The 25,258-nt window shown below is 36.9% G+C and overlaps 1 protein-coding gene across 1 annotated transcript in view; it reads left to right on the top strand.

The window, feature by feature from the left end:
* The window catches only part of LOC149152141 (chaperone protein dnaJ GFA2, mitochondrial-like), a 240,918-nt gene that overhangs the window by 117,414 nt on the left and 98,246 nt on the right, over positions 1 to 25,258 (top strand). The window contains exon 12 of the mRNA XM_089439251.1: positions 20,995 to 21,067. Coding sequence (XP_089295377.1) covers positions 20,995 to 21,067 — 73 coding nt within the window. The remainder of the gene's footprint in view (positions 1 to 20,994; positions 21,068 to 25,258) is intronic.

Below are 25,258 nucleotides of genomic sequence, written 5' to 3'. Positions count from 1 at the left end.
GTATTGACATCATGCCTTTTGACGAGAAGAGCTCCTAGTTCAGAGGGAGTAGGTTGGCCAAAAAGTTTGAAGGATGTCATGATGGAGGAAATTGTTCCAGAGGGAAGTCAGTGGTGACTTCCACGTGGATCTGCAAGATGAAGTATGCGGTAGATGGAAACATAGAGAAGTACAAAGCGAGGATTCTCCCAAAAAGAGGGAGAGGACTATGAAGAGACATTTGCTCCAGTTGTCAGGTTACACTTCTGTTAGAGCTATTATTTCTGTTGCTTCTGTTGTGGGTTGAAAATTACATTAGGTAGATGTGGAGAACACTTTCCTCAATTGGATTAATTGAGGAAGAAGAAGTGTACACAGAGCTATCTCAGGGCTTGGAGGTACATGAGAGGAAATCTCCTGTTTGTAGAATAAAGAAGGCTTTGTACGGACCTCAGACATGGTATTCTCTGATGGATGGATATCTGATGAGTCTTGGTTGTTCTTATTATCATACGACTTGTTTCTAACGGGAGAAAGACTCATGTGAAAGAGGAAGTGACAATGGTAGAAGAATTTGCTTTCGTGATAGACGTAGCTGTCGGTATTATCACAGGAAACCCTGTTTCAGTGTCAGAGGGAGTTGATCTTTGAGTTCTAGATGAAGGATCTTGATTGGATACATTACTTCTTAGGCCTAGAAGTGTGGCAGGAGTTGGATGAGATCTTGCTTGGTTAAAGGAAGCGTATTATCACGATCCTTCAGAGATTTGGGATGGTGGACAACTAGTCCATGGCCACTCCCATGGTAACATATCTGAAGAAGCTAAGTAGTAGAGGACGTGGCTAGGATTTCTTCAATAAGATCTGCTTTAGTAGCTGTGGTGATGGATCCAGTGAAACCGGTCAATTTATGGTTGAGCCGAGGCATAACATATGTTGCGGTATCGACATGTTACATGTCTAAAATGATGAAGGGCAACTGTAGGGATATATAGATTCAGATTGTGCGGAGAGTGCTAAAGGGATGATGATTCAATTTGAATTTTGCTTAGGCAAGAAGCAGACATCCGTTGCACTCAGGACTCCAGAGGCTATTGCACTAGTTTGGAAAGTTGTGAAGATGTGACTTCGAATGCTATTTGCAAGATTTTTTGACCAGACAAACGTGAAGACAGGTCGAAGCACATTGAGATCAAGTACTAAGATATGTACAGACGAGAGCAGTGAGACTCCAATGTATTTCTACTGATGAGCAGGATTGCTGACATTCTCACAAAGCCTCTGTGCCGAGATGAAGTTTGTATACTTTAGGGACAAGCTTAGAGTGGTTGAGAATGTTTCCCTTGGTTAAAGGGAGCATTGATGTTGTAGCATCAAGGGGTGGATATTCTCCCTAGGTCAGGGTATGACAGGTCATGGGTAATGACAGGGGGCCATGTAATGTTGCTAGGGAGATTGGCCTAGTGAGCATCAAGGCCCAAAGTGCTACCCCAGTCAGGGGTTACCTGACCATATTGCTAGTGGTTATTTGGCCAGTGGATTGAGTGAGTGCCTATAACATCAGGCAAGTGATTTTCCATTCAATATAATGTGACAACATGTGGGAATTGTAAATGGGACCAAGGCTTCACCATGTGTCAGGATTCTAAGTGACGATTTGGTGGATTGGTGAAACAAGGGCTAGTCTTGACCCCAAAAGGTAATTGGCCAATGGGACCCAAGAAGGCCTTTGGTCAGTAGGTGACTAGATCCATTTGTAAAGGGGATGAAGCATAAAAATTGATAGCTTGTAGGCTTGAATGTAAAAATACCCAAGAGGTATTTAATAATAATAATTTATTATATATAAAAATGTATAAGTGATGAATGTTACAATGAGGACCCTCATATATATATCTAAGCAGGTGTCCTTTCGTGACTAGGCATGTCTTTTAGACACACCTTTTCACTTAACTTAATGACTATTTAACATAATCAATATTTGATTATTTAATATTTACATTTATTTTATTTATTTACTTATTATGAATTATATTCATAACATAGCCCCTTCCTTCAGAAGCTTTGTCCTCAAAGCTTATTGTTGGCAGTTTCCTTCAGTTTGCATTTGTCATCTCGACATATGTAACTCGACGCCATTGGCACCTCTGCCTGTATAATTCGCTTGGTAACACTGTCTTGAATCCAGGGTTATCGATTTTTTTGTTTTTGTTTTTGTTTAATAACTCTATTTTTTTTTTAAATAACTTTTTTTTTTCAAGGCTGTTTATTTATTTATTTAATAACTCTTATTTTTTTTAATAACTCTAAACTCTCTCTCTCTCTCTCTCTCTCTATATATATATATATTTTAAATAACTCTAATTTTTTTTTTCTTTTTTTTTAATAATATATATATATATATATATTTTTTTTTTATAATAATGTTTTTTTGATAATAATATATATTTAATAATATATATATATATATATATATTTAATAATATTTTTTTTTAATTAATAATATTATTATGTTATGAATTCATTAATATTAATGTTATGTTGAACGTGACAGATGGAGAGGTCACACCTTTTGATCCGTGGCTCCTCCGAAGACGATGACGTGCTATTCATTGAGTAGATAGCGGAATCAATGGTGTAGACTGGTCAGTCTCGTGTTTGATTTTGTTTTGTTTGGCAGTGGATGGCCCAATGGTCATTAGTTCGAGCGAACCTTCCATATAGTTATGATAACAGAGTATTCTCACAAGACTGTCGTTGCTCACAATAAAGTCCATGTGAGTGCGTCTCAATATGTAAGAAGATAAAGCTTCTATTACTCCACCATGACTTGTAATTTTGTGCTCAGTGTACTCAAGTTCCAATTTCGTGAACGAGTAGAGTAAGTTGACTAAACCATCCTCAAAGTCTGAATCCTCAATATCAACACATAATATTACTTTGTCAATATCAACGTATACTTTTACTCTGTCAATGACCTCAAGCACTGGGCGCCGGTAATTTGCGAAGATAGGTGTTTTTGATCTGGAAGTTCTCGGCTTTAGTCAGAATGCCCACAGAGATTTTAACCCATTCTGCTGCATTTTCAGGCGAGATAGGGCAACCTTCTATGAGCCTGACCAGCAATGAAGAGCCCAGTGCCGAATTTATGAGCGGGATTTTGCCTTCAAGATCTGATTTCAATTCACGGAGATTATCCAGCAAGTCTGAATCTTCTAATATGTCATTTGGCTCTTGAGTTAATAAGGAAGTGACTGCGCTCTTGAGATCCCGGGGTGTTGAGATATAGCCGAAGGTTGGCCTACATTTGTATTTGTGAAGCCATGCAGAGATTGGTGATCTGAGATGGAGATCGAGCATCAACAACTCATCCGGGCATTCGAGAGGAAAGGTGTGGGTATTCATTCTGCGAGTGCAGAGGGCCTCAAGATCGCATGGTTCCTACGATGAGGGAACGACGACAAGTTCTCTCATGAATGTGCCGCTGATGGGGCAAAAAAATTGCCTAGGCACTCTGTGCTCATGTTGCCGAGGAGGCCGAGGCATTTCTCTCTCTTCGTCTTGATGATGGTGATGTATTGGGTTTGTATTTGTGTTTGATGATGGTAACCTCTTTTGTCTAGTTTCAGATTTCCTTTCACTCGAAGGGTATATATATATATTGGGATACCTTCATAAGATGGGCCATGGTTGGAACTACTGCTTACCCCAACGTGTGGAGGCGTCATAACAACATAAATTTGAAGCTTCTCAAGGTTTTCTAACTCCCGACTATGTTCTCTAGTTTGCATTGTACTGGAAAGATTTTGGAGATAGCTTTTCATTGCATCTAGAAATCTTTGAGGTGAGCAACGTCTTGGAGATAAAATCAACCTATCCCTCCATCCTTGCTCTTTAGCTCGACTAGAACTTTGGAATCTCCTTTTACCTCGAACTTTCATGCCTAATTCAGACAATTTTGGTCTTGCTCTTGTGGAATATTGTTGTGTTTCAACATTTCTAAGGTATTTTAAGGCGTAAGAAGCATCCTTAGCTATCATTCTGAACTTGTGTACCTTACTGTCAGGTTTGTTAGACAAGAATTTCTGCAACCCATTCTTACCTTCAATATCCAGATCTTGCGTTTGAATTGCATGTGGGACAAGTTTCGAATCAGAATTTTGTTGTTGTTGTATGACTGCCAACATTTTTCCATTAGAGGTCCATGGGATTTCAGGGGACTCTATAAGCTCATTCTGATCCAAATGAGAAACAAGATAAGCTACTTCTTTTTTTCATATTCCCAATTGGATTCGAATTTTGAGTGGTCTTCTTCTCTAGTTTTCATATACCCACTTTGACTACCCTTCTCATCACAATCGTTGTTGAGATCATTTTCATTTTCATGTGGATCTCCTTCATCATCTTCCTCATTGTTATGATATTGTTCAACTTCTTGTTTGTCAAGATAGTCCTCATCGACCTCATCTTCATCCTCATTTTCATTAGAATCATCATTTTGATCTGTATCATTTTCATATCCATCATTATCAACATTTTGATCGAATTCTTCTTCTTTTTCTTCTTCATTGTCGCTATTATCTTCCATATTATTGATTTCCTTTCGACATGCTTTAACTTCTGCAAATGATTTTTCTAAACGCTGAAATGCTTCCTGAATTTTACTAAATTGTTCAATGCATTCAGGACATGAACGTAATCGACATTATGTGGCGAACAATGTTCAAAGACCCGCATGATTATATTGTGCGCCATGGCTCTGATACCATTGAAGCATAAAAACTGATAGCTTGTAGGCTTGAATGTAAAAATACACAAGAGGTATTTATTAATAATAATTCATTATATATAAAAATGTATAAGTGATGAATGTTACAATGAGGACCCACATATATATATCTAAGCAGGTGTCTTTTTGTGACTGGGCATGTCTTTTAGACATGCCTTTTCACTTAACTTAATCACTGTTTAACATAATCAATATTTGATTATTTAATATTTACATTTATTTTATTTATTTATTTGTTATGAATTATATTCATAACAAGGGATGTGTCAATGATTTGAAATGATCATAAGTTAAAACTGATGTAGGATTGATTAGCCATTAACGAATTGATTGTTAATTGAAAGTGCGGAAATCGAGAGAACTGCTTGAGAAGAAAGACTTTACGACCACTGATAGAACATAAGTAAGATGCAAAACAATAATAAAAACAACAAATACACAACGATACCAGACAACAAGATTGATTACGGAGTTCGTCCCTGATGGGCTACGTCTCCGGGTCCGCTTTCAAGATGGGTGACCGCTTTATTAGGATTGAAACCAAGGAGGTCAATTACATAGAGAATTGACCAGACTGAATGTGCACGTAGGCACTTTTGATCATTGTCAAAAGGAAGCTCTCTGAACCAGCTTTCCAATGCGTGTCATAGTTCCCAATTCCGATTCCGGATGCTCCTGTTACATTGAAAACAAAAACTGCCTATAACCTCCAGAATCTGCATACAAAAACCAAAATCACTCCCTCCACTTCAATGAGCAAAAACTGCCTCTTATAGCCCTGCAGGTACATTCGAGGCTCCCATGACTAAGATAAGCATGAATAGGCTTGATTTGGTTAGGTTGATACTTGGTCCATTCATGTCTTGACTTCTTAGGATAGGGTTGCATGGTAGTTATATTAATAATAGCAAAAAACTTAACAAAGCCCATAAATAGACTTTATAATAAAGTCATAGCCGTTGGCAGCTTACTGACCGGGTGGAGGAGGTTGACTGCCCATGTGAATAGGCCACGGTCTAACCCCCAACTGCCACCTCCGCAGTTTTCTTCGGCGGTTCCGGCTACCATTACTCCGATGGTTAACACAAACTGTTCACATGTCAACAGTTTTCGACGCGACTACGATTTAGGCTTGTTCCGAATGGTTAACTCCCGACGCTAACCGACGGCTAACCACTAACCATTCACATGGCTAACATTCCCCGCTGCGGTTAACTCCGCGGTTTCCAAACCCGTATGTTAAAATACCCGCTTACCTGCTCACATGGACATGGTCCCTGCGCGGTTTAGGCCCGCGGTTATGTGACTGATATGGTAGTTTGTAATGTTTTATTGTATTTACAATAGGTCGAGGGTTTTAAAACATAGTTTTGTTAGGTTTTATGTCATAGTAACATGTCTGATAGAGTTTAGGACTAGGTAATGGTGTAGACTTAGGTTAGGGTTTAGGTTAAAAGGTTTAGAACTTAGGGTTGTATGTATTTTATCACATTTAGGGTTGTAATATGGTTTAGAACTTAGGTGTTAGGTTAATGTGTATGGATTTAGGTTTTGTATTAGGTTAGGGTTAGGTAAAACAATAACTTTTTACATCAAATTGTCGCAGAGTGATAGTTGCGACATTCGTCACATGATGACGACAACCAAACCCTATAATATGGACGACAAACCCACGTCGACACAAGACCCTGTAAAGTGGACAACAAACTCATGTGGACACCAAATCCTGCAAAGTGGATGACAACCTCATGTCGACAACCCAAATCCTGTGAGGCGAACGATAAACACATGTCGTCAACCAAATCCTGGCAGAACTGATGACACTGAATGCCGACGACGACACTGAACACTGACGATGAACCTGTGCAATTGATCTGACGAGACCTCCTGGATCAGTCAAGTGGGTGACTAGATTCATTTGCATGATGCTGATGCAAGATAATTTCCACGTGGTTTTGCTATAGAACATGAGGTGTATGGATTCATCAACATAGCTAGCTCATTCAACCTTTTCTTGGGATAGAGAAATTTTCAACAAAAGATCATCTGAAGAAGTCAAGGTGAATACCTCCCTAATGTTAAAAATATGAAAGTTTTGTGTAGAAATTTAAAAAATTCTTTGCAGAAAATTGAAATTTCTATGCATAAAACTGAATGTACTTTGCAGGAAACTGAATGCACTTTGTAGAAAATTGAATGTACTTTGCAGAAAGCTGAATGTACTTTGCAGAAAACTGAATGTTCTATGCTGTTACAATTATTTAGAATGCATATATCTTCTTCAAAACTTTTCAGATTAGCAATTGTAGATAGAACATAAATTTAAGGATCATATGAAGACAACCAAACACAAATACAAGACATTGAGACTTTGGTCCAATGACCAGGGTAAAACCCCTCAAGGGAGAAAACATAAATGATTCTTCTTCTATTAGATTTCTTCAATTATTTAGCAGAGTACAGAGAGAGAGAGAGAGGATGAAAATGAATAAAGTCACCAATGTTTGATCAACTTGCAGCTGAAGTGCGCTTGCTCTTTGCTTGAAGATCTCCTCTTTCTCTTGATCAGATCATGTTCTTCACACTTGCAGCTGAAGTGCGCTTGCTCTTTGCTTGAAGATCTTCTCTTTCTCTTGATCAGATCATGTTCTTCACACTTGCAGCTGAAGTGCGCTTGCTATTTTCTTGAAGATCTCCTCTTTCTCTTGATCAGATCATGTTCTTCACACTTGCTCCAACTCTTCCCTTGTTCTTTCTCTTCATTAGCTTTTACACTTCTCTTGTACACACTCAACACTTGCTCTTCTTCTTCACAATGAACATGCTACATTCAACTCTCACTTGCTTAAATAAATGAGAAATGAGAGGAGTAACAAAATGAATTCATGCCTTGAGCCAATAATAGGAGAATCAAATTCCTTAAGGGAGGAGTTACTTGAGGAAATGTGTAACTCATCCCAAGAATAGAGAGAGAGGTACACTTGTCTTGAGGAGTTACACTTCGAATTAGGGCGAGAGAGAGAGTTACACTTAGAAATGAGAGAATATTTCATGAGAGTTACAAATCAAATTAAATGAGAGAGTTACAAGTGCATTTAATGAGGAGTACAAGTGCATTTAATGAGAAGGAGTTGCACTTTTGCCATACATTGAATTAATGATGGAATTAAGTGTGGGGTTACTATTTTATTCCAAGAGAGAGGTTCGATTTGCCAAGTAAGAGATTTTCAATTCAATTTACTTATTCCATGGGAGAATTCATTTTTATTAATCCATTAAAGGTGAATGACATTAGACTATTTTATAAATAATAGTATAATCATAATAATACTAGAAAGAATAAAAATATTAATTCCTGAGTTGTATAATCATGATTGATTTGATTTTAAAGTGGATTCCATATGTCGAGATCATCCTTGATCATTTAGACATGACTTTCTATTTTTGGAAAGTCACTTCCAAATTGAGATGTGACTTACTATTTTTGGAAAGTCATATTAGAATTTTCAGAAATTAAATTTTATTATAGGAGGTTAAAACAAAACTGAAAAATATTATTTCTTGTAAGAGAAATTCATCTCTGAGCTGCCAAACTTTAACACTCCCTCTTAGCTCGGGAGGAATTTCTTTCTGCATCAAAGATCTCTGCTTCGTCTGATCACTTTCATCCATCTCAGTTCAACTATGCTCTATAACATTTGTAACAATGAAGTCGCAATCTAAAGAATAATCATCCACTTGACACAAATTTGGAAAGAAAAGGATCATCACATGGACATGACTCAAGTCTCACAGACAAGAATCAAATGCAACCAAGTTTCATTAAACATCAAGTGGTCGAACACCTGCATCCTAGACAAGTCACACTTACAAATCTCACTACACCTATTGGCCAGATAGGTGTCTCTTCCCACGTCCCAGACTGTGGGTCAGATGCATATTGAGGCCTACCCTTATGGCACACACTACACAAGGGGTCCCTCATCCTCAAGAGCTTTCTGACATCATTCCCTAATCCTGTGAGCTCTGACAGAGGGGAAAGGCAACTCAATGTTCTTGATCAGCTGTCACTGCTTCCCGGAAGGGTCACATCCATAAGTCCAAGCCGCTCTCTAAAAAGCAAGAACTTTCCTTTCGGTAAAGGCTTCGTAAGAATGTCAGCTATCTGATCATCAATGGAGATGTGATGGAGCTTCACTGCTCTTCTCTGCACCATATCTTGGATATAGTGATACTTGATCTCAATATGCTTGGACTTATCATGAAACACAATATTTTGTGCAAGACGAATCCCACTCTTATTGTCACACTATATAATTGTTGTGTCTGGAACTTGCTTAAAATTTTTCCCCAAAAAGCTTTCTCAGCCAAATTGCCTGACAGTTAGCCATGCTAGCAACAATGTACTTGACTTCATCTATACTCGGTGCAACAAACTTTTGGTTTTTGCTCATCCAAGAGATCATGGCAGATCCCAAGCTAAAGCAACGCTTAGAAGTGCTCTTTCTATCATCAGAGTTACCAGCCCAATCAACATCAATATATCCACAAAGTCCTACATTTTTTAGCAGTGTATTTCAATTCTAAATTGATAGTTCCATGCAAGTATCTGAGTACATGTTTTGCAACAATCAAGTGGGCATGAAAGGGATCAATCATGTGTTGAATTAAAGTGTTTACGACAAAGCATATGCCAGGCCTAGTGTTTACCAAAAACATCAAAGCACCAATGAGTTGTCTATACTTTGTGGGATTTTCCAGACTAGGTCTTGTAGCTTTGCCACATAATTTCTTAAAGTTCGTTTCCGTATGAGTATGCATGGACTTACATTTTACGATAACAAATCTTTCAAGAAGCTTAACAACATATTTTCCTTGAGAAACATAAATTTCACCAGGTCTTTGCTAGACCTTTAGATCCATAAAGTAATGCCTCAAACTAAGGTCTTCCATTTCAGATTCAGAAGCTAACTCCCTCTTACGCTGGAGGATAAGAGGTTCTCCTCCTGTCAAGAATAAATCATCAACACACAATACCAAAATCAAAGGTATACCTTGGAATGTCTTGAAGTAGAGGTTTGGGTCTGCACTTCTTTTTGTGAAACCAAGCTTTATTAGGTAGCTATCAAAGCGAGCATACCAAGCTTTTGGAGCTTGCTTCAACCCATATAAGACTTTCGTTAGTCTGGATACATGAGTTTCCCTATCATGCTCTTCAAAACCTTATGGTTGTTCCACAAATACCTCTTCTTTGAGGAAGCCAAGCAAGAAAGCAATTTTCATGTCTATTTGGTGAAGAGTCCATCCCTAGCGAGCAGCTAAGGCAAAAATAGATCGAATAGTAGTATATCAAGCTACAGGTGCAAAAATCTCATCATAATTTAGATTCTATTCCATCTTTCTGAATAAACCTCTAGCTACAAATCTAGCCTTATATTTTTCAATACTACCATCTGTACCATGTTTAATCTGAAACAACCATTTGGAAGTGATAATAAATTTACCTTGATGTCTAGGAACCACTTCCCATACATCATTTTGAATGATGGACTCGTATTCTTCAATCATGGCATCTTTCTAGACTTGTTCTTTTGCAGCTTCTTCAAAGGTGCATGGTTATGCTTGAATGATGTTGCTCATGGAAGCAACATACCCTTGAAACCGACTTGGCTTCTTACTTTCTCTGATTCCTCTTGGGGCAATATGTTATTCAACATCTTGCAAGGTATCTTGCAGCTGTAGTGGTCTCTTTTTGGTAGGAGGATCATGAGGTCGAGGATCAAGAGGATCCACAGAACCCATTGTATTATCAACGAGCTCATTCTTAGGTTCTGGTTCAGACTTAGATGCAGGCTTCTTTTCATTGACAACTTGTCTTTCAACAATGGCAGGAGGAGGAGAGACTTTTGATTTTCTAAAAGTTTCATCTTCATCAAATGGTACGTGTTTGCTAAACTGTATAGTTTTTTGACTAGGTACATAAATTCTATAAGATTTTGAATTATCACAATAACCAACAAACATACCTTTCTTACTTGTAGCTTCCAGTTTGTTCCTTTTCTCTTTTGGCACATGGAAGTACACAAGACAACCAAAGATTCTCAAATGACTCATTTCAGGCCTTTTATCGATGAAGACTTCTTCAGGAGTCTTATTGTCTAAGGCCCGATGAGGAGTTTTGTTTTGCACATAAACAACAGTATTTGCAGCATCTCCTCAAAGAAATTTTGGTAGCTTTTGATCATGCATCATGGCTCTGATTGCTTCCATAATGGTTCTATTTTTCCTCTTAGCCACACCATTTTGTTGTGGATTGTACGACACAATGGTTTCTTTCTTTCTTCCGATGTCTTTGCAAAGATCATTAAAACTAGAGGTGAACTCTCCCCCATTATTAGATTTGAAAGCTTTGGTTTACTTTCTAGTTTGATTTTCAATCAGAGCTTTGAAATCTCTGAACATGTCAAATGCTTCCCCTCTTTTTAAAAAAAAAAAATATCCATGTCTTGTGAGAAAAATCATAAACAAAAATAATGAAATACAAGTAGCCATCAAGAGAAGTAGCAAACTTAGTTCCACATAAATCAGAATGTATGAGCTGAAGTCCCTGAATAGTTTTTGTTTTGCTTGAAGGGAATGGTCCTTTTATATGCTTTCCACATCTTGGACATACTCTTTCATAATCCATTATGATCTCAGGCATTCTAGAAACCATCTTCCTTACATGAGGTAAGACTTTGTAGTGTAGGTGAGTGAATCTTTTGTGCCATAACTCACATTGAAGATTGGTATCATGGACTAATGCATGAATGGGTTTACCATTGACTTTGTAAAGCCCTTCATATCTTGATCCAAGGGTAAAGACTTCTCTCCTACTTGAGTTCAAAGGCTAGGTTAACACTTTTCCATTAATAAAAACAACTTTCATTTCTTTATCTTCTAGATCATATATGGATACAAGAGGTTTTTTTCAAACCGGGTACATACAAAACTTTTGTGGAAAAATATATTTGCCATCATCTAACTAAAATGAAACTAAACCATAACCTTTAACTGAGTGAGTGAATTATCTCCAAGGATAACATTTAAATTAGTCTCCCTCTCTAACATTAAAGGGTGCTTCTTTGTAACCATTAAAATTTTTGGAAGCACCACTATCAACTAACCAACTATCGAATGAATCTGCAGAATAAGAACTAAAAAAAGCAGTAAGAAGAAAATATTCTGGTTGAGTTTCCGCTGCATTATTTCTATATCTTGGATTTCTTGTTTTCTTAGGATGACATTTTTCTTAGGATGACATTTTCTTTGATATTCAGAAGAGTCTTTTCTATAATCATATTTGTTTTTGAATCTAGGCGCTCTTTCTCTTTTTTTACAATCATGAGCAAAGTGACCATGCTTTTGATAGTTAAAGCATCTAACTTTTGACATGTTTAGATTCACTTTATTTGATTTGAAAGTAGATTTTTTTATTACTTTTCTTTCTCTTGTCAGAGGCTGAAAATGCAGTAGGTTCTCGTTCTTCAAGATGTGAAATTCTCCCTTTGGAGGTCATTCTGTCCTCCTCTTGGATACATTTTCCCAAGAGCTCATCAAATGTGGTAATAGTGTTTATATTGCTGATGGTGGTGATAAACGTCTCCCAAAAAGGAGAAAGACCTCCAAGCGGAATCAACACCATTTCTTTGTCGGGTACGACTTCACCAACTATTGACAGTTGATTCCTGATTTTGGTCATTCTTAGGAAGTCTGCTTGAACCGTCTCTCCTTTGTTCATCTTGATGTCTTTCAGCTGATTCAAGGCAATAATCTGATTCAAGTTACTAATTGCAAACATGGCAATTAGTTTGTCATACATTTCTTTAGATTTATTCAAACCAGAAACATAAGCAATGAGATGATCACTAAGAGAATCAAGGATATTTTTTCTAGCTTTGATTTCACTCTTTTTATATTGGGATTTGACAGCAACACTTGAATTCTCTGGTGGATCAGCGATTGTGCCTTCAACATACTCTAGAACTTCGTGTTCTTCAAGAATGATATCTAACCTTGCTTTCCATGGACCAAAGTTTGAAGCATCAGCCAACTTCTCCTTTACCTTGAAGTAGGATGAAATCATCTTGATAAAAAAAACTTTGGCATCGAGTGGGGTCTGTTTATGTGATCTTTGGTGTCCTTAGACTTGTTTTAACCAAGGCTTTGATACCATGTTAAAAATATGAAAGTTCTATGCAAAAATTTAAAAAATTCTTTGCAGAAACTTGGAAATTCTATGTAGAAAACTAAATGTACTTTGCAGAAAATTGAATGTACTTGAATGTACTTTTCAGAAAGCTGAATGGAATATGCAGAAATCTGAATGTGCTATGCTGTTACAATTACTTAGAATGCAGATGTCTTCTTCAAAACTTTTTAGATCAATAATTGTAGATAGAACATAGACATAAGGATCACGTGAAGACAACCAAACATAAATATGAGACACTGAGATTTTGGTCCAATGACTAGGGCAAAACCTCTCAAGGGGAAAAACCCAAATGATTCTTCTTCTATTAGATTTCTTCAATTGTTCATGAGAGAGAGAGAGAGAGAGAGAGAGAGAGAGAGAGTAAAGTCACCAATGTTTGATCAACTTGTAATTGAGGTGCACTCGCGCTTTGTTTGAAAATCTCCTCCTCTTGATTAGATCATGTCCTTCACATTTGCTCCAGCTCTACCTTTTCTTTTGCTCTTCACTAGTTCTCACACTTCTTTTGCACACACTCAACACTTGCTTTCCTTCTTCAGAATGAACATGCTGCACTCAATTCTCACTTGCTCTTGCTTAAATAGATGAGAAATGAGAGGAATTACAAAATGAATTCATGCCTTGAGCCAATAATAGGATAATTAAATTCCATGAGGGAGGAATTACTTGAGAAGTGTAACTCATCCCAAGAATAGAGAGAGGTACACTTGTCTTGAAGAGTTACAATTCGAATTAGGGAGAGAGAGAGTTAACTTAGACATGAGAGTATATTTGGTGAGAGTTACAAATTTAATTGAATGAGGGAGTTACGAGTGCATTTAATGAGAATGAGTTCCACTTTTTCCATACATTGAATTAGTGAGGGAGTTAAGTGTGGAGTTACTATTTATTCCAAGAGAGGTTCGATTTGCCAAATAAGAGATTCTCAATTTAATTTATTTATTCCATGAGAGAATTCGTTTTTATTAATCCATTAAAGTTGAATGACTTTAGATTATTTTATAAATACTAGTATTATACTCTATTACACGAGAGCCGCTTCTGAGAGGTGGGAAACCTGTTCCAATGGTTCTCGCGCTCTCGGGAGCTTTAGAACTGTACGGGAACGTTCCCTTTTCAGCGGGAGCTGCAATGGGCGCTGGGGAAAGTTCCGGGAGCTTTGAAGACTGTTTTTTTTGGAGTTCCAGCGTTCCCTGGTGTTGGGGAATACAAAGGCTGTAAAAAATATGCTAAACTACCCACAAAACATGAGCCTATGTTGAAACCTTCACAGGAAGAAAGGCCAAAGACATCCTTAACACTGATATCCTTAATTGAGAAACTGGAGCAATCTCTTGATGGGTTAAGGAAGCGTGTGGCACCTCGATGTAAGGGCAATATCTAGGATGTCATGTTGATGAGTATTTTTGGGATGTCATGCTGATTAGTATTTCTTTCGCGAAAAGATTGTGTGTGCATATTGTATGTGGCAATCAATGCTTAAACATTAGAGTTGCTTTAATTTTTCTCTTAAGAATAACTAGAGAAACATATGTAAAACTGTTCTTTTGTATTTTTAAGCCAGATAGTTTCAAACATTGGTCATGTGTCAGAGAACTGATAATGAAGACATTTTAATATATATATATATATATATATATATATATATATATATATGAAAGGGAGAGACTCAGGGAGAGAGACACCCAGAGAATATATTTATATATAAGAGAGATTACATATTTATTATTTATATATTTAAATTGATTTTAATATTTGAATATTTTGATTCAATATTAATTTTGATTATTATATATATATATATATATATATATATATTTTTATTATAATATTACCCCTCCCAATTAGCTGTTTCCTGTAAATTTTGGAGAAACCTCTTGCCGTTCCCGACACCCGTACCCAAGTTCCCAACATTCCCACGTTCCAGAATCTCATACAACATACGTATTATAAAAATAATAATATTAGTAAGGATAAAAATATTAATTATTGACTTGTTTAATCATGATCAATTTGATTTTAAAGTGTATTCCATATGTTGAGATCATCCTTGATCATTTAGACATGACTTTATATTTTTGGAAAGTCACTTCCAAATTAAGATGTGACTTACTATTTTTGGAAAGTCATTTTAGAATTGTTAGAAACGAAGTTTTATTATAGGTGGTTGAAACAAAACTGAAAGATATGATTTCTTCTAGGAGAAATTCATCCCTGTGCTGCCAAATTTTAACACCTAGACAAGAGGGAATGTTGATTTTTGGTGACTATGGTCGGTATTCAAGTTGGCCCTAAAAAGAAATAAAAAAGAATTTTAATTTTAATTTGCCTCCAAAAGGCAAGTTGGCCCACCATAAAGATAGGTGGGCCTAGTCAAAGGGATGTGCCCCTGGGCACCATAAGACCACTATATAAAGATACTTGACCTTCTTCATTTGACACCAAATCGGTCACACACACATTTGATCTTCTGTTCATCTATATGAAGAAGAGAGAAGGAAAGAAGTCTGAAATTTGACCATAATAACCTAGCATTGACAGAGCCATCTTTCATCTTTGTTTGACCTCTTTTGACTTCGCACGTGTGGGAGTAGACTGAAGTTTTTTGTGTATATTTCTGGTTAGCAGTTTGAATTATGAGGAAAGTGCAGAGGCCAAAATTTCACGAGGCCGAAATTTTTCAGTTTGACTAGGTTTGACCTGGGCTTGTTTACTGGGCAGTTTGACTCTATTTCACTGGAAAAATCAGATTGTATCTCTTGTTGAACTGAATAATTTCTCTAAGAAAAGGATGTTGGGTTTTTCCCAAGATAAAATTTTGGGTCTTGTGTTTCGCTGTCTCTTCATGATCCTACTATCATTATTGTTTTACTGTTGAGATTTCCTATGTATAATTACTTAATGATGAATGTGATATAAGATGAATTAGCAAAAGAATCAATGGGAAGCAATTATCAGATGAGGATATCATGAAAATTCAACATTTCCAACCTTGACCCCATAAGGGGTATTAGTCTCTCTCCATTCTTGAGCATCAATGCTTCCATCTGTATTTCTAGACATATCAACTACATATTCATCTCTTTGACATGATTATCAAACCTACATTATCAAATGTTGTAGAAATTGGTGGCCTAGCTTCTTACTACCTACGCAAGTTCAGGTTAAGAGACAACACTGTTTCATTTGGCAATGTATAGTCTAGTGCAGTGTTGCACGAAGCCGAAACAAAATGGGTGTGTTTTTGGAAGTGAAGCATTGGAAGCGTCTATTTTATATATTTATTATTACTTTGCATTTAATTAAAAAAAATGTCCTGAATGGCAAATTAGTCGCATTAGCACCATCTCTATCACTGCATTAGCACCAACTTTATTAGTGCTCCTGTCATCCCATGAATCACATGTCACCATAACACTTAGGCTTGTATGCCCTTCAATAGGCACCTAAAGGTGAGGCAATAACTTGCAAATCTAGTTTTTGCAATCTTATGTCGCTGCGGCTTGGAGTAAGTGCCATATAAGTAATTTACCCTTGTATGCCCCATGACAAATTGGATAAGTTGCTTCCCTCTTTTGTACAACTAATTAATCCATCCACATTCTTTATGCTTCACAATATTATGCATCAAAAGGTTCATTGTGTGCACCAAGCATCTGAACCAAAAGATGTGTGGATGATGTCACTCAATGGTTTTTCGTACTCCCTTACAATTTGATGCATTGTTAGTGATTACTTGAGCCATATTATTAGGACCAACATCATTAATTGTTTTCAATAGGAGCTTTGTAATGTTTTGATAAGATGCAATGATGGGGGAGTATTCATGACAGTGTTACTTGGCAGCGGGAGCGAAAGTGGGGAGCAGTAGCGAAAACGAGAGCGGGAGCGACATTTTCAGAAGCTCCCGGTTTGGGAGCGAATCCCGGAGCGTTTTATATATATATATATATATATATATATATATATATATTTTGATATATATATGTCAACAAAAACATGTAGAACAATGAATTAGATATAAAAACCATAAAAAAACATAGATTGAACCATACAACAACAATCATCTAGAAGTTATAATCTTCATCAACCACATCCACAAGTTAGTAACATAGTAACATACAACATATTGAGTCTCATGATTCATCAATCTTAAAGTTTCAAGCTTTCAAAATTCAATATATAACATTTATCATCATTGATCACCAAAGTTGTACTTGTAAGCTAAGTGTAACCATTACAAAAAATAATATCTAACATGAAATGAAATGTTATAAAATGAAATGAAATGAAACAACTTTCAACTTTCATGAAGCATCATATTCATAATTCATTACTAATGAGTTATAATTGCCAACTTCAAACTTAAATTGTCATATATTGTTTAAAAAAATATCATAATAAATATGAAAGAGTCAATAGTTGTAAAAGCTATTAGAAACTAGAAAAGAGAAGTAAATATATTATCTATTTCTTATGCTTGGGCCTCTTGCCACCATGAGAAATGTCTAATTTTTTAGTCTTGTTGGAAAATCAAGATCTTTGTCATTAATATCACCCTCTAAGCATTAACATAAGATAGAACAAGCATAGCATGTCAAGTCAAGATTTTTTTTGAGTGATGCGTACATTTTTAGGAGGGTCATGATAGAGGAGTTCGACAATCAATGTCACTAACATCAAGGTACATAGGGGGATTGGTGCTCTTGATTAAATACGAGTTCCATACCCTAATACATGACAAAATTCAATGGAAACATTGCAATCCCCCAATCCTGAAATCTTGAAAAACTGATAAGTCTGCTGGATTTTGAATGAAATCTAAAATTCTACTTTCTCCATATGAAATCCAATGAGGCCGGAACCACTCTCAAACATCCCGAGTCATTTCATGGTAATGTTAAAAATTTAAGTAAAAGGATGAAAATGAATATTAAGGAGAATGTCACTTTTACTTTAAGAATTTAACATTACCATGAATAGCATATCAATACTAGGGCCTAGACTTGATCATTAAGCTACCCCACTCAAAAATTATTTGTTTCTTTAAAAAAAATTGCATTTCAAACATTACTACAAAAAAAAATTGCAAAAAAGGCAAAACGCTCCCGAAAAGGCAGGGAGCAAAATTTTTTTTAGGGAGCGCGCTCTCGACTCGCTCCTGAGTCGCTCCCGCCCGAAGCGCTGATTGGGAGCGGGATCGTGGGGGGGGGGGCGCGCTCCCCCGCAACACTGATTCATGACTTGCAAGAAACACTGCACTGCAAGCAGAAACAACAAGAATATTTATCAAATGTTGGTTTGTAAGATTTGTCTAACCATCGAAATATAATGGATACCCCTCAATCACCCCACTCATTTGTAAACCGTGTCAAAGCTCTATGAATCTTTTCCTTTTCTCTATCTAATAACAAAGTTCTAGCTTTCTCATAGTTGGGGTTCTTGTATCCTTTTGGGGCTTCATTGATGGCCTTAGCCAAATCATGCCAGTAGGTAGAGTGAAACACATTGAATGGTATACCACAAGCACAAAGAAACCGCAACACTTTTTCATCCACATCATCACTCCCACCAATATTAAGGAAATATGCTATTGTTCTTCTAGATTAATAGGTTCTTGAAGTTCCAATAGAAGATGAAGTGTGGTCACTACCACCAAATTTAGAGGTTGCGCTTGATTTAGACTGAAGTTTTTGTTTCTTATTTTTTTTGTGTGTAGCGTCCTCTATTTGGATGTATTTTTGCCTTTGTTCCATTGATACCTTAGGACAAACTAAGATCCCTATGGCATGCTTATTGTCACCACTCTCCATTACCCTATAAATATGTCTCCTCACATGTGTATATGGAACTGCTATTATTTTTTCCACCATGACAATCATAAGGGCATATAATTTGAAGGCTCCACCACCTCTTTCAAGTCTTCAATGTCTAATATCCAAAGGCCCTGAAGTGTATAGCTCCCTCAAAGTGTGCAATGAAACCTTAGATTTAGGGTTTTAAACCTCTTGGGTCCCCTAAAATGTGGGGTGTAGCTCTCCAAGGTGGGATATCCTTCTGAAATTGTGCAAAGACCAAGTAAGACATTCATGAAGTGGCATATGTGGCTCTCTAAGGTGAGACGTCCTCCTCCAATCATGAATAGATGTGCAACAAAGCCTCCAAAGCTGGACATCCTCATTAATGGTATATGAGAATGTGTAATGGGGATTCTTCAAAGGTGGATGTCCTCTACCGTGAGTGTAGATATGAGTAGTGTTATAAGAACCAGATTAGACTAGACTGAATTAGCCGGTTCAACTGCTTTAAAGAAAGTGCGAGCTACCACTTCAAGGTGGATGTCTCCTCAAAAAAGTGGTTGAATTAAGTCCAGACTCCAACCTCAATGATAGCATGCCTGAGATTTCCAAGAGAAACATCCCCTCAATAAGGCATGGAAGATTGTGCAAAGTGGCCTCAAATGGTGGACACCCTCCTCAAATCAAGTTCCAAGCAAGTGGTTCCATGAAACATGGCACGTAGTCTATGAAGAATGCATGTGGAATGTCATCAATGCTCAACTAACTCCATGAAGAAGGGGGGTGGCCCCTGATCAATCCAATATAATGAGACCATGCCTCAACAAGTGTGCAAGACAGTCCTCCAAAGATTGCATGTGTTAACAATAATACATGATAAGGTGTGCAAGGTGGCCTTATAAGGTGGAGTGCTCAGGTTTCAACCATGAAGCATAGAAAAGTATGCAACAAACCACTCAACCTCTAGGATCATGATGTAACAACCTTCCTTAAGTGTGGCAAGGGCTAGGTCCATAAAACAAGGGATCAACCCATCATGGAATAATGTGCAATGTGTAAGATCCATGCCATGTATCACCATCAACCCAAATGCCAAGTCATCCACATGATCAAACAATTCATCAAGAAGGGGAACGACCAAAACAAAAGATGCATGAAATGATGAAAAGTAATAAGTATGTATGCTCCTCCACATATGAGCCAAAGAAGGGGAGCACTCCTCATAAGACCATGATCCACCTCAAAAGTAGACCATTCATGTGTGAAAAACATCCATAAGAGCTAGGGTGTTGGAGTAATGGGCCTCTTGACCATGCTAATACTCACTCATCAAAATGGTAAACCATACGAAAAAGAGGAGGGATATGCCAAGTTCTCTACATTATCATGAATCCAACCAAAGGAAGATAACAATACCAATGTCAACCTAGCCCAAAAGTGTTAGGGCATTCCATTATTAGGCTTATGTATGAATGGAACCACCTATCTTCAAGCAACATTGCATCCATGACCTTATCACCAATAATACACCATACATCAAAGTAGCATCACTCTACAAAATGAAAGCACAACCCTTCAATCAGGCACATGTATTCTTGAATGTGCCATCAAAAGCTCCATCAACCTGTAAACTAAGAACTTGCCTTTCTTATAAAAATCACGAGTAGAGAAAAAATTTCACTCGTGCAGGGCTCATGCAAAGTGAGGTGTAACACAACCCATGCCCCCTCCCCAATGGTTTTAGTAGATTTCCTATAATGAGAAATGAAGCTGGAAAGATTCCATCATGCTGGAAAGTGTACTCAATCTTGGCATTATTGAAAAAACATCCAGGCTGATTCCATCATTCAATTTTCTCAAAAAATTCATAGGGCTGTTTTAAGTGTAAATTATAGTGTTTGCACTACCTCCTATTATGTTTTGATTATTTTGAAATATCTATCCATGAAACTGAAAAAAGGTGTGAAATGGAAAATATGAATTTCAAGCTCCAAATTCTACCCTTTTTGAAGTTTAGCTGCCCAATTGCTGTGCATGTTTTACCCTATTAGGTTGTTTTTTATTTCCCCATTTAAATTGCTGTGTAATGGGTCTTTTGTTAGGATTGTGTTTGGGAACTTAAGTTCGTTTGATTAGCATATGATATTAATAATGTAATAATTTTATGGGCACAGGAATTTTGCAAGACGTGTGGTGGAGATAGGGTTGTAAAAGGACAGAAGAAATGTACTTTAGATATAATGGCAGGTGTGCAACTGTAATGCTTTTGTAGTTTGAAGTATATGATTTTGCTTATCCATTTGAATGATTTAAATACCTGACTTAGCTGCATTGTTCATTGATTCTGTCTTAGATGTAGATTGTAGGTCAAAGATGTTCCCTGTAAAAGTTGAAACCTGCCTAAAATGGTGAAGGGTTTCATCTTTACTGCCTAGAATGCACTTTGTAATTTTTTTCAAGTATCATCAAATGAATGGCGATATTCCTTTATGTTTCATCTGTATTATAGTTAATCTTTACATCAGTGATGTTTGATATGTGATTCTGCATTCCAAATGAAGTTTATGATCAACATTATAGTAAATAATGTTTAAATTACATATGTTTCATGTCAATTTTAGTTCTTATGCCTGGGACTGCCTTTGCTAAGCTTCAGGGTTTCGTACATATGTAATGATGAAAGAGTGTAAATACAAGTTCTTATTGTAAAAGATGTGCTACAACTCCACAACTCAGTACCTGTAAGACAGTTCAATTATGTTGTTAAACATTAGTATTTAATCGGTAGGAGTTAATAAAGTGCACAGGTTAAGTTGTAGGTCATTGAGGACAATGATATGAGTGTACACCTATCTAACCTGTGGACACCTGCTTGTGGCCAAAATTATAATGTCAGTCATTGTGATCCTTAAATCACATCATTAGAAGGATTGACACTAGATTCTGGCTCTCATTTTTAAGGATTTGGGTTTTGTTAACAACATTTTATATATTTGGGCTTAACTCATTATGATCCTTAAGGCATATCATTAGGAGGACTGGTACCAGATTCTGCCCGCCCTTCCTTAAGGATATGGGTTTTGGTAATGGCATTCTTTATATTTGAGCTCCCATTTAAGGCATTTTTGATTGTCATTTGTCAACCAAGTTATCACTGTTGCATGGCGTTATCAAAAATATCTGCACTGTAGAAAATGAATGCTCTATAATCTATGGTGAGAAATCAGTGTAACATTTAGGAAAATTTACCCAGAGTGTCGCCAGCAAATCTCCTCTCCATTTGGTCTGGTGTTTGCCAACCTGAGGATGTCTGTTATGTAAAAATTAGTTAATATTATGTAAAAATTAGTTAGTGTAGTTTATTAAGCAAAAGGGCATGATCAAAGATCATGCCCGTTCACCAAGAGGCACCTAAGGTGGTATATAGCCCGGGCCTCTCACAAAAATGTAATCATTATCATTCAATTATTAATAACATATTTACTTATTTCTGTTTATTACGAAGTTTCTACTTCATCTGGTATCAGAGGCATCGAATCCTCCTTGTGCTGGTCTCACTCACGTGGGAAACTCCAACAATTCATCCGACATCATCTACTAAACTCTGCCCTTGTTCCTGTAAAAACCCCGCTTCCCCGCTGCGTCTATCCTCTACACTCCGTCATTTCTGTCCGTTGTCCATCCAGACTGTTGCCTCCGTCACCCTTGTCCGCAGTCCCTCCGCCCAGAAAACTGCTGCCTTCGTCACCCCCGTCCGCTGTCCATCCACCCGGAAGACTGTTGCCTCCGTCATCCCCGTCTGCTGTCCATCCGCCCGGAAGATCGCTGCCATCGTGGTGACTCTGCGGGAAACTCGTGGTGACTCCTGCGGTCCATTGCTGTGGGCTCTGCAGTGATATTCGCACAAGGTCGACGGTTAAACAGTGAGGACCATTCGCACGTGACTTTTCAAGTAAACGTGACCGTTCAGCCAGACGTGATTGTCCATACAAATATGCTATACAGATACGTATATATATATATATATATATATATATATATATAAATACATATATGTAATTATAATTATATATAGTTTTAATTATATAGTTATAATTACATATATAACGTTAATTTAATTAATTAATTAAAAAAACTTATGTCATATAATTAAATTAATTAATTAATTTAATTCAATTATTTAAAAAAAATAAATCAAAAACAGACTTTGGCATTGCTAAACCACTTGTGTAGAAAGCATGATATTACACCCGAACAACTACTCCAAGAAGATGGAGAAAATCTAGAGCACAATTCGTCAGACTCAACAAAATAAACAGATTCTCAAAACGCTGAATCTCCAAAAAAATCAGCGACACCCCACCACGAAAATAGTAATGCGGTTTTTTCAAATAAGCATCTCTGGGATACATTTACCAATCAACAGCCTTTTTTCGCTCAACTAGTAGCGACATATTAGCGAAGGGCAAAAGTCGAGATGCCTAAATTCGATGGAAACGAAAAATACAGTGTTGCATGGATAAATAAAGCAGAAGAATACTTTGAGATTTATGACATCAACGACGATGACAAAAGGCTTAGGCACGCATCCATGAAAATGGAAGGAGAAGCATATAATTGGTATATGTGGTGGAAGAAGACGACAATCACCATCAGTTGGAGGAAATTTAAAGATGCATGCTTTAAAAGATTCCAATGTGTAAGGGAAGAAGAGTTTTTTTCATCACTCATCAAATTACGGCAAAAAGGAAGTGTGGATGAGTACACTCAAGAATGTGAAACCTTAGTGACACGAGTACCTGGGTTATCAAAGTCCCATATAGTTCAATCATACATCTCCGGACTTAAAACTCATTTACAAGTAGAACTTGACCTTCATGACATTAAGTCAATAGAAGTGGCAAGACGAAAAGCAAAAACTGTTGAAAAGAAATTTGAACAAATACTGTGGTCAAAACCGGAAAAAGTATATTCAAGACGAAGAGTACCCAAGTTTGTGGATTCAAATAATATAAGACATGTTCTACCACATCGTCGTGAAGGTGAAAAATCTAATGTGGAAATACAAAGGATAAAAGAAGGCAAATGCAAACTCTGTGGTGAGAAGTGGGACCCCAAACATAGGTGTGCTAAAGGAAAAGAACCAAAGAACCTATATGATTGTGAAGCAACTAACGATTCAAACAGTGAGGATTCTGACATAGAAGAAACATAAGATGCCCCAGAATTCTCACCAGAATTAGATTTAATATTATTACTAGATCATTAGTTTAATTAACATCTAATTCTTTTCGATTAATAACTCTGGTTAACCAATTAATGAAATATCTTAAAATATTTTTAAATTTTTCTAATATTGGAATATTAATTTACCTTATAATATATAATTATCAAAACCTTACACACTAATATACTAGGGTTTTACTATTTAATTTATATTAAGGAGGTACCCTTGCCATTAAAATATATATATATATATATATATATATATTTTTTTTTTCCACTGGAAAAATCCGTAATATTTCATTATAAATATGAAAGATTACATATGTAGATGCTTTGTCGCATATGCCAAACTGTTCAGTGCATTTTCAAGATATTTGCAGATCAGTGCTGTATATCTGTCTGTTACATTTACAAAAATTGTGCAAAAATGGTGCCATTTAAGGCAAACCTCGATCTATTTACATATATATCATATTGTGCAGTCAAATAACAAAAAAGACTGATTGTTAAGTCGCTTGTAGACCCGCAGTAGGATATGACGGGTCTATATATGGCCGATGGTGGTATTTCTGCTCCTGCTGTTCCAAAGATTCAGTGATTTCCCATAAGCCATTTTCCATCACCGCGGCCTCCTTGGAAAGCTTGTCAGCAGTCTGGTTATGTTCTCTGTATATATGAGATATGTGAAATGAGTTAAAAGCCTCCATTAGTATAAAGACTTCATCAAGCAGTATATTTAGAGTGTGTGAGTGACATGTAGTAACTCTATTGACCCAATTAACGACAATCTGAGAATCTCCATAGATGTTGATGCTGGTGCAATGATGGCTGAGTGCAAAATGAAGTAAGTGGCGGAGAGATATGAGCTCAGAGTAATTGTTTGTGCCAGCCCCCAGTCCTACTTTGATGTGATAGAAGTGCCTCAATGATTTGTGTATAATGATGCCCCCTCCACAGCCATGTTCGTTTGCAGCCCCATCGAAGAAAGCCCAAGGTGAGCTCATGTCGATATTGGGAGGAGGGGTCGGCCGTCGCTGTTTTGGGGGAGGGGGATTCGGTAGTTCGTTATATGCTGTAATGATACCAGCTTCAACGAGAGACCATGTAGGCTCCCATCCATCGAATATCATTCTGTTCCTAGTCTTCCATATAGACCAATTTACTATGATCGGAAGGTTTACAGATTTCGAACCACTGTGTCTGTTCCCCCAA

The sequence above is a fragment of the Pinus tabuliformis genome, chromosome 9, assembly GCF_031772625.1.
Source record: "Pinus tabuliformis cultivar Carrire ecotype Pingquan chromosome 9, CPIR1, whole genome shotgun sequence".
Taxonomy (NCBI): Eukaryota; Viridiplantae; Streptophyta; class Pinopsida; order Pinales; family Pinaceae; genus Pinus; species Pinus tabuliformis.
This window is presented reverse-complemented; position numbering and strand designations above follow the sequence as displayed.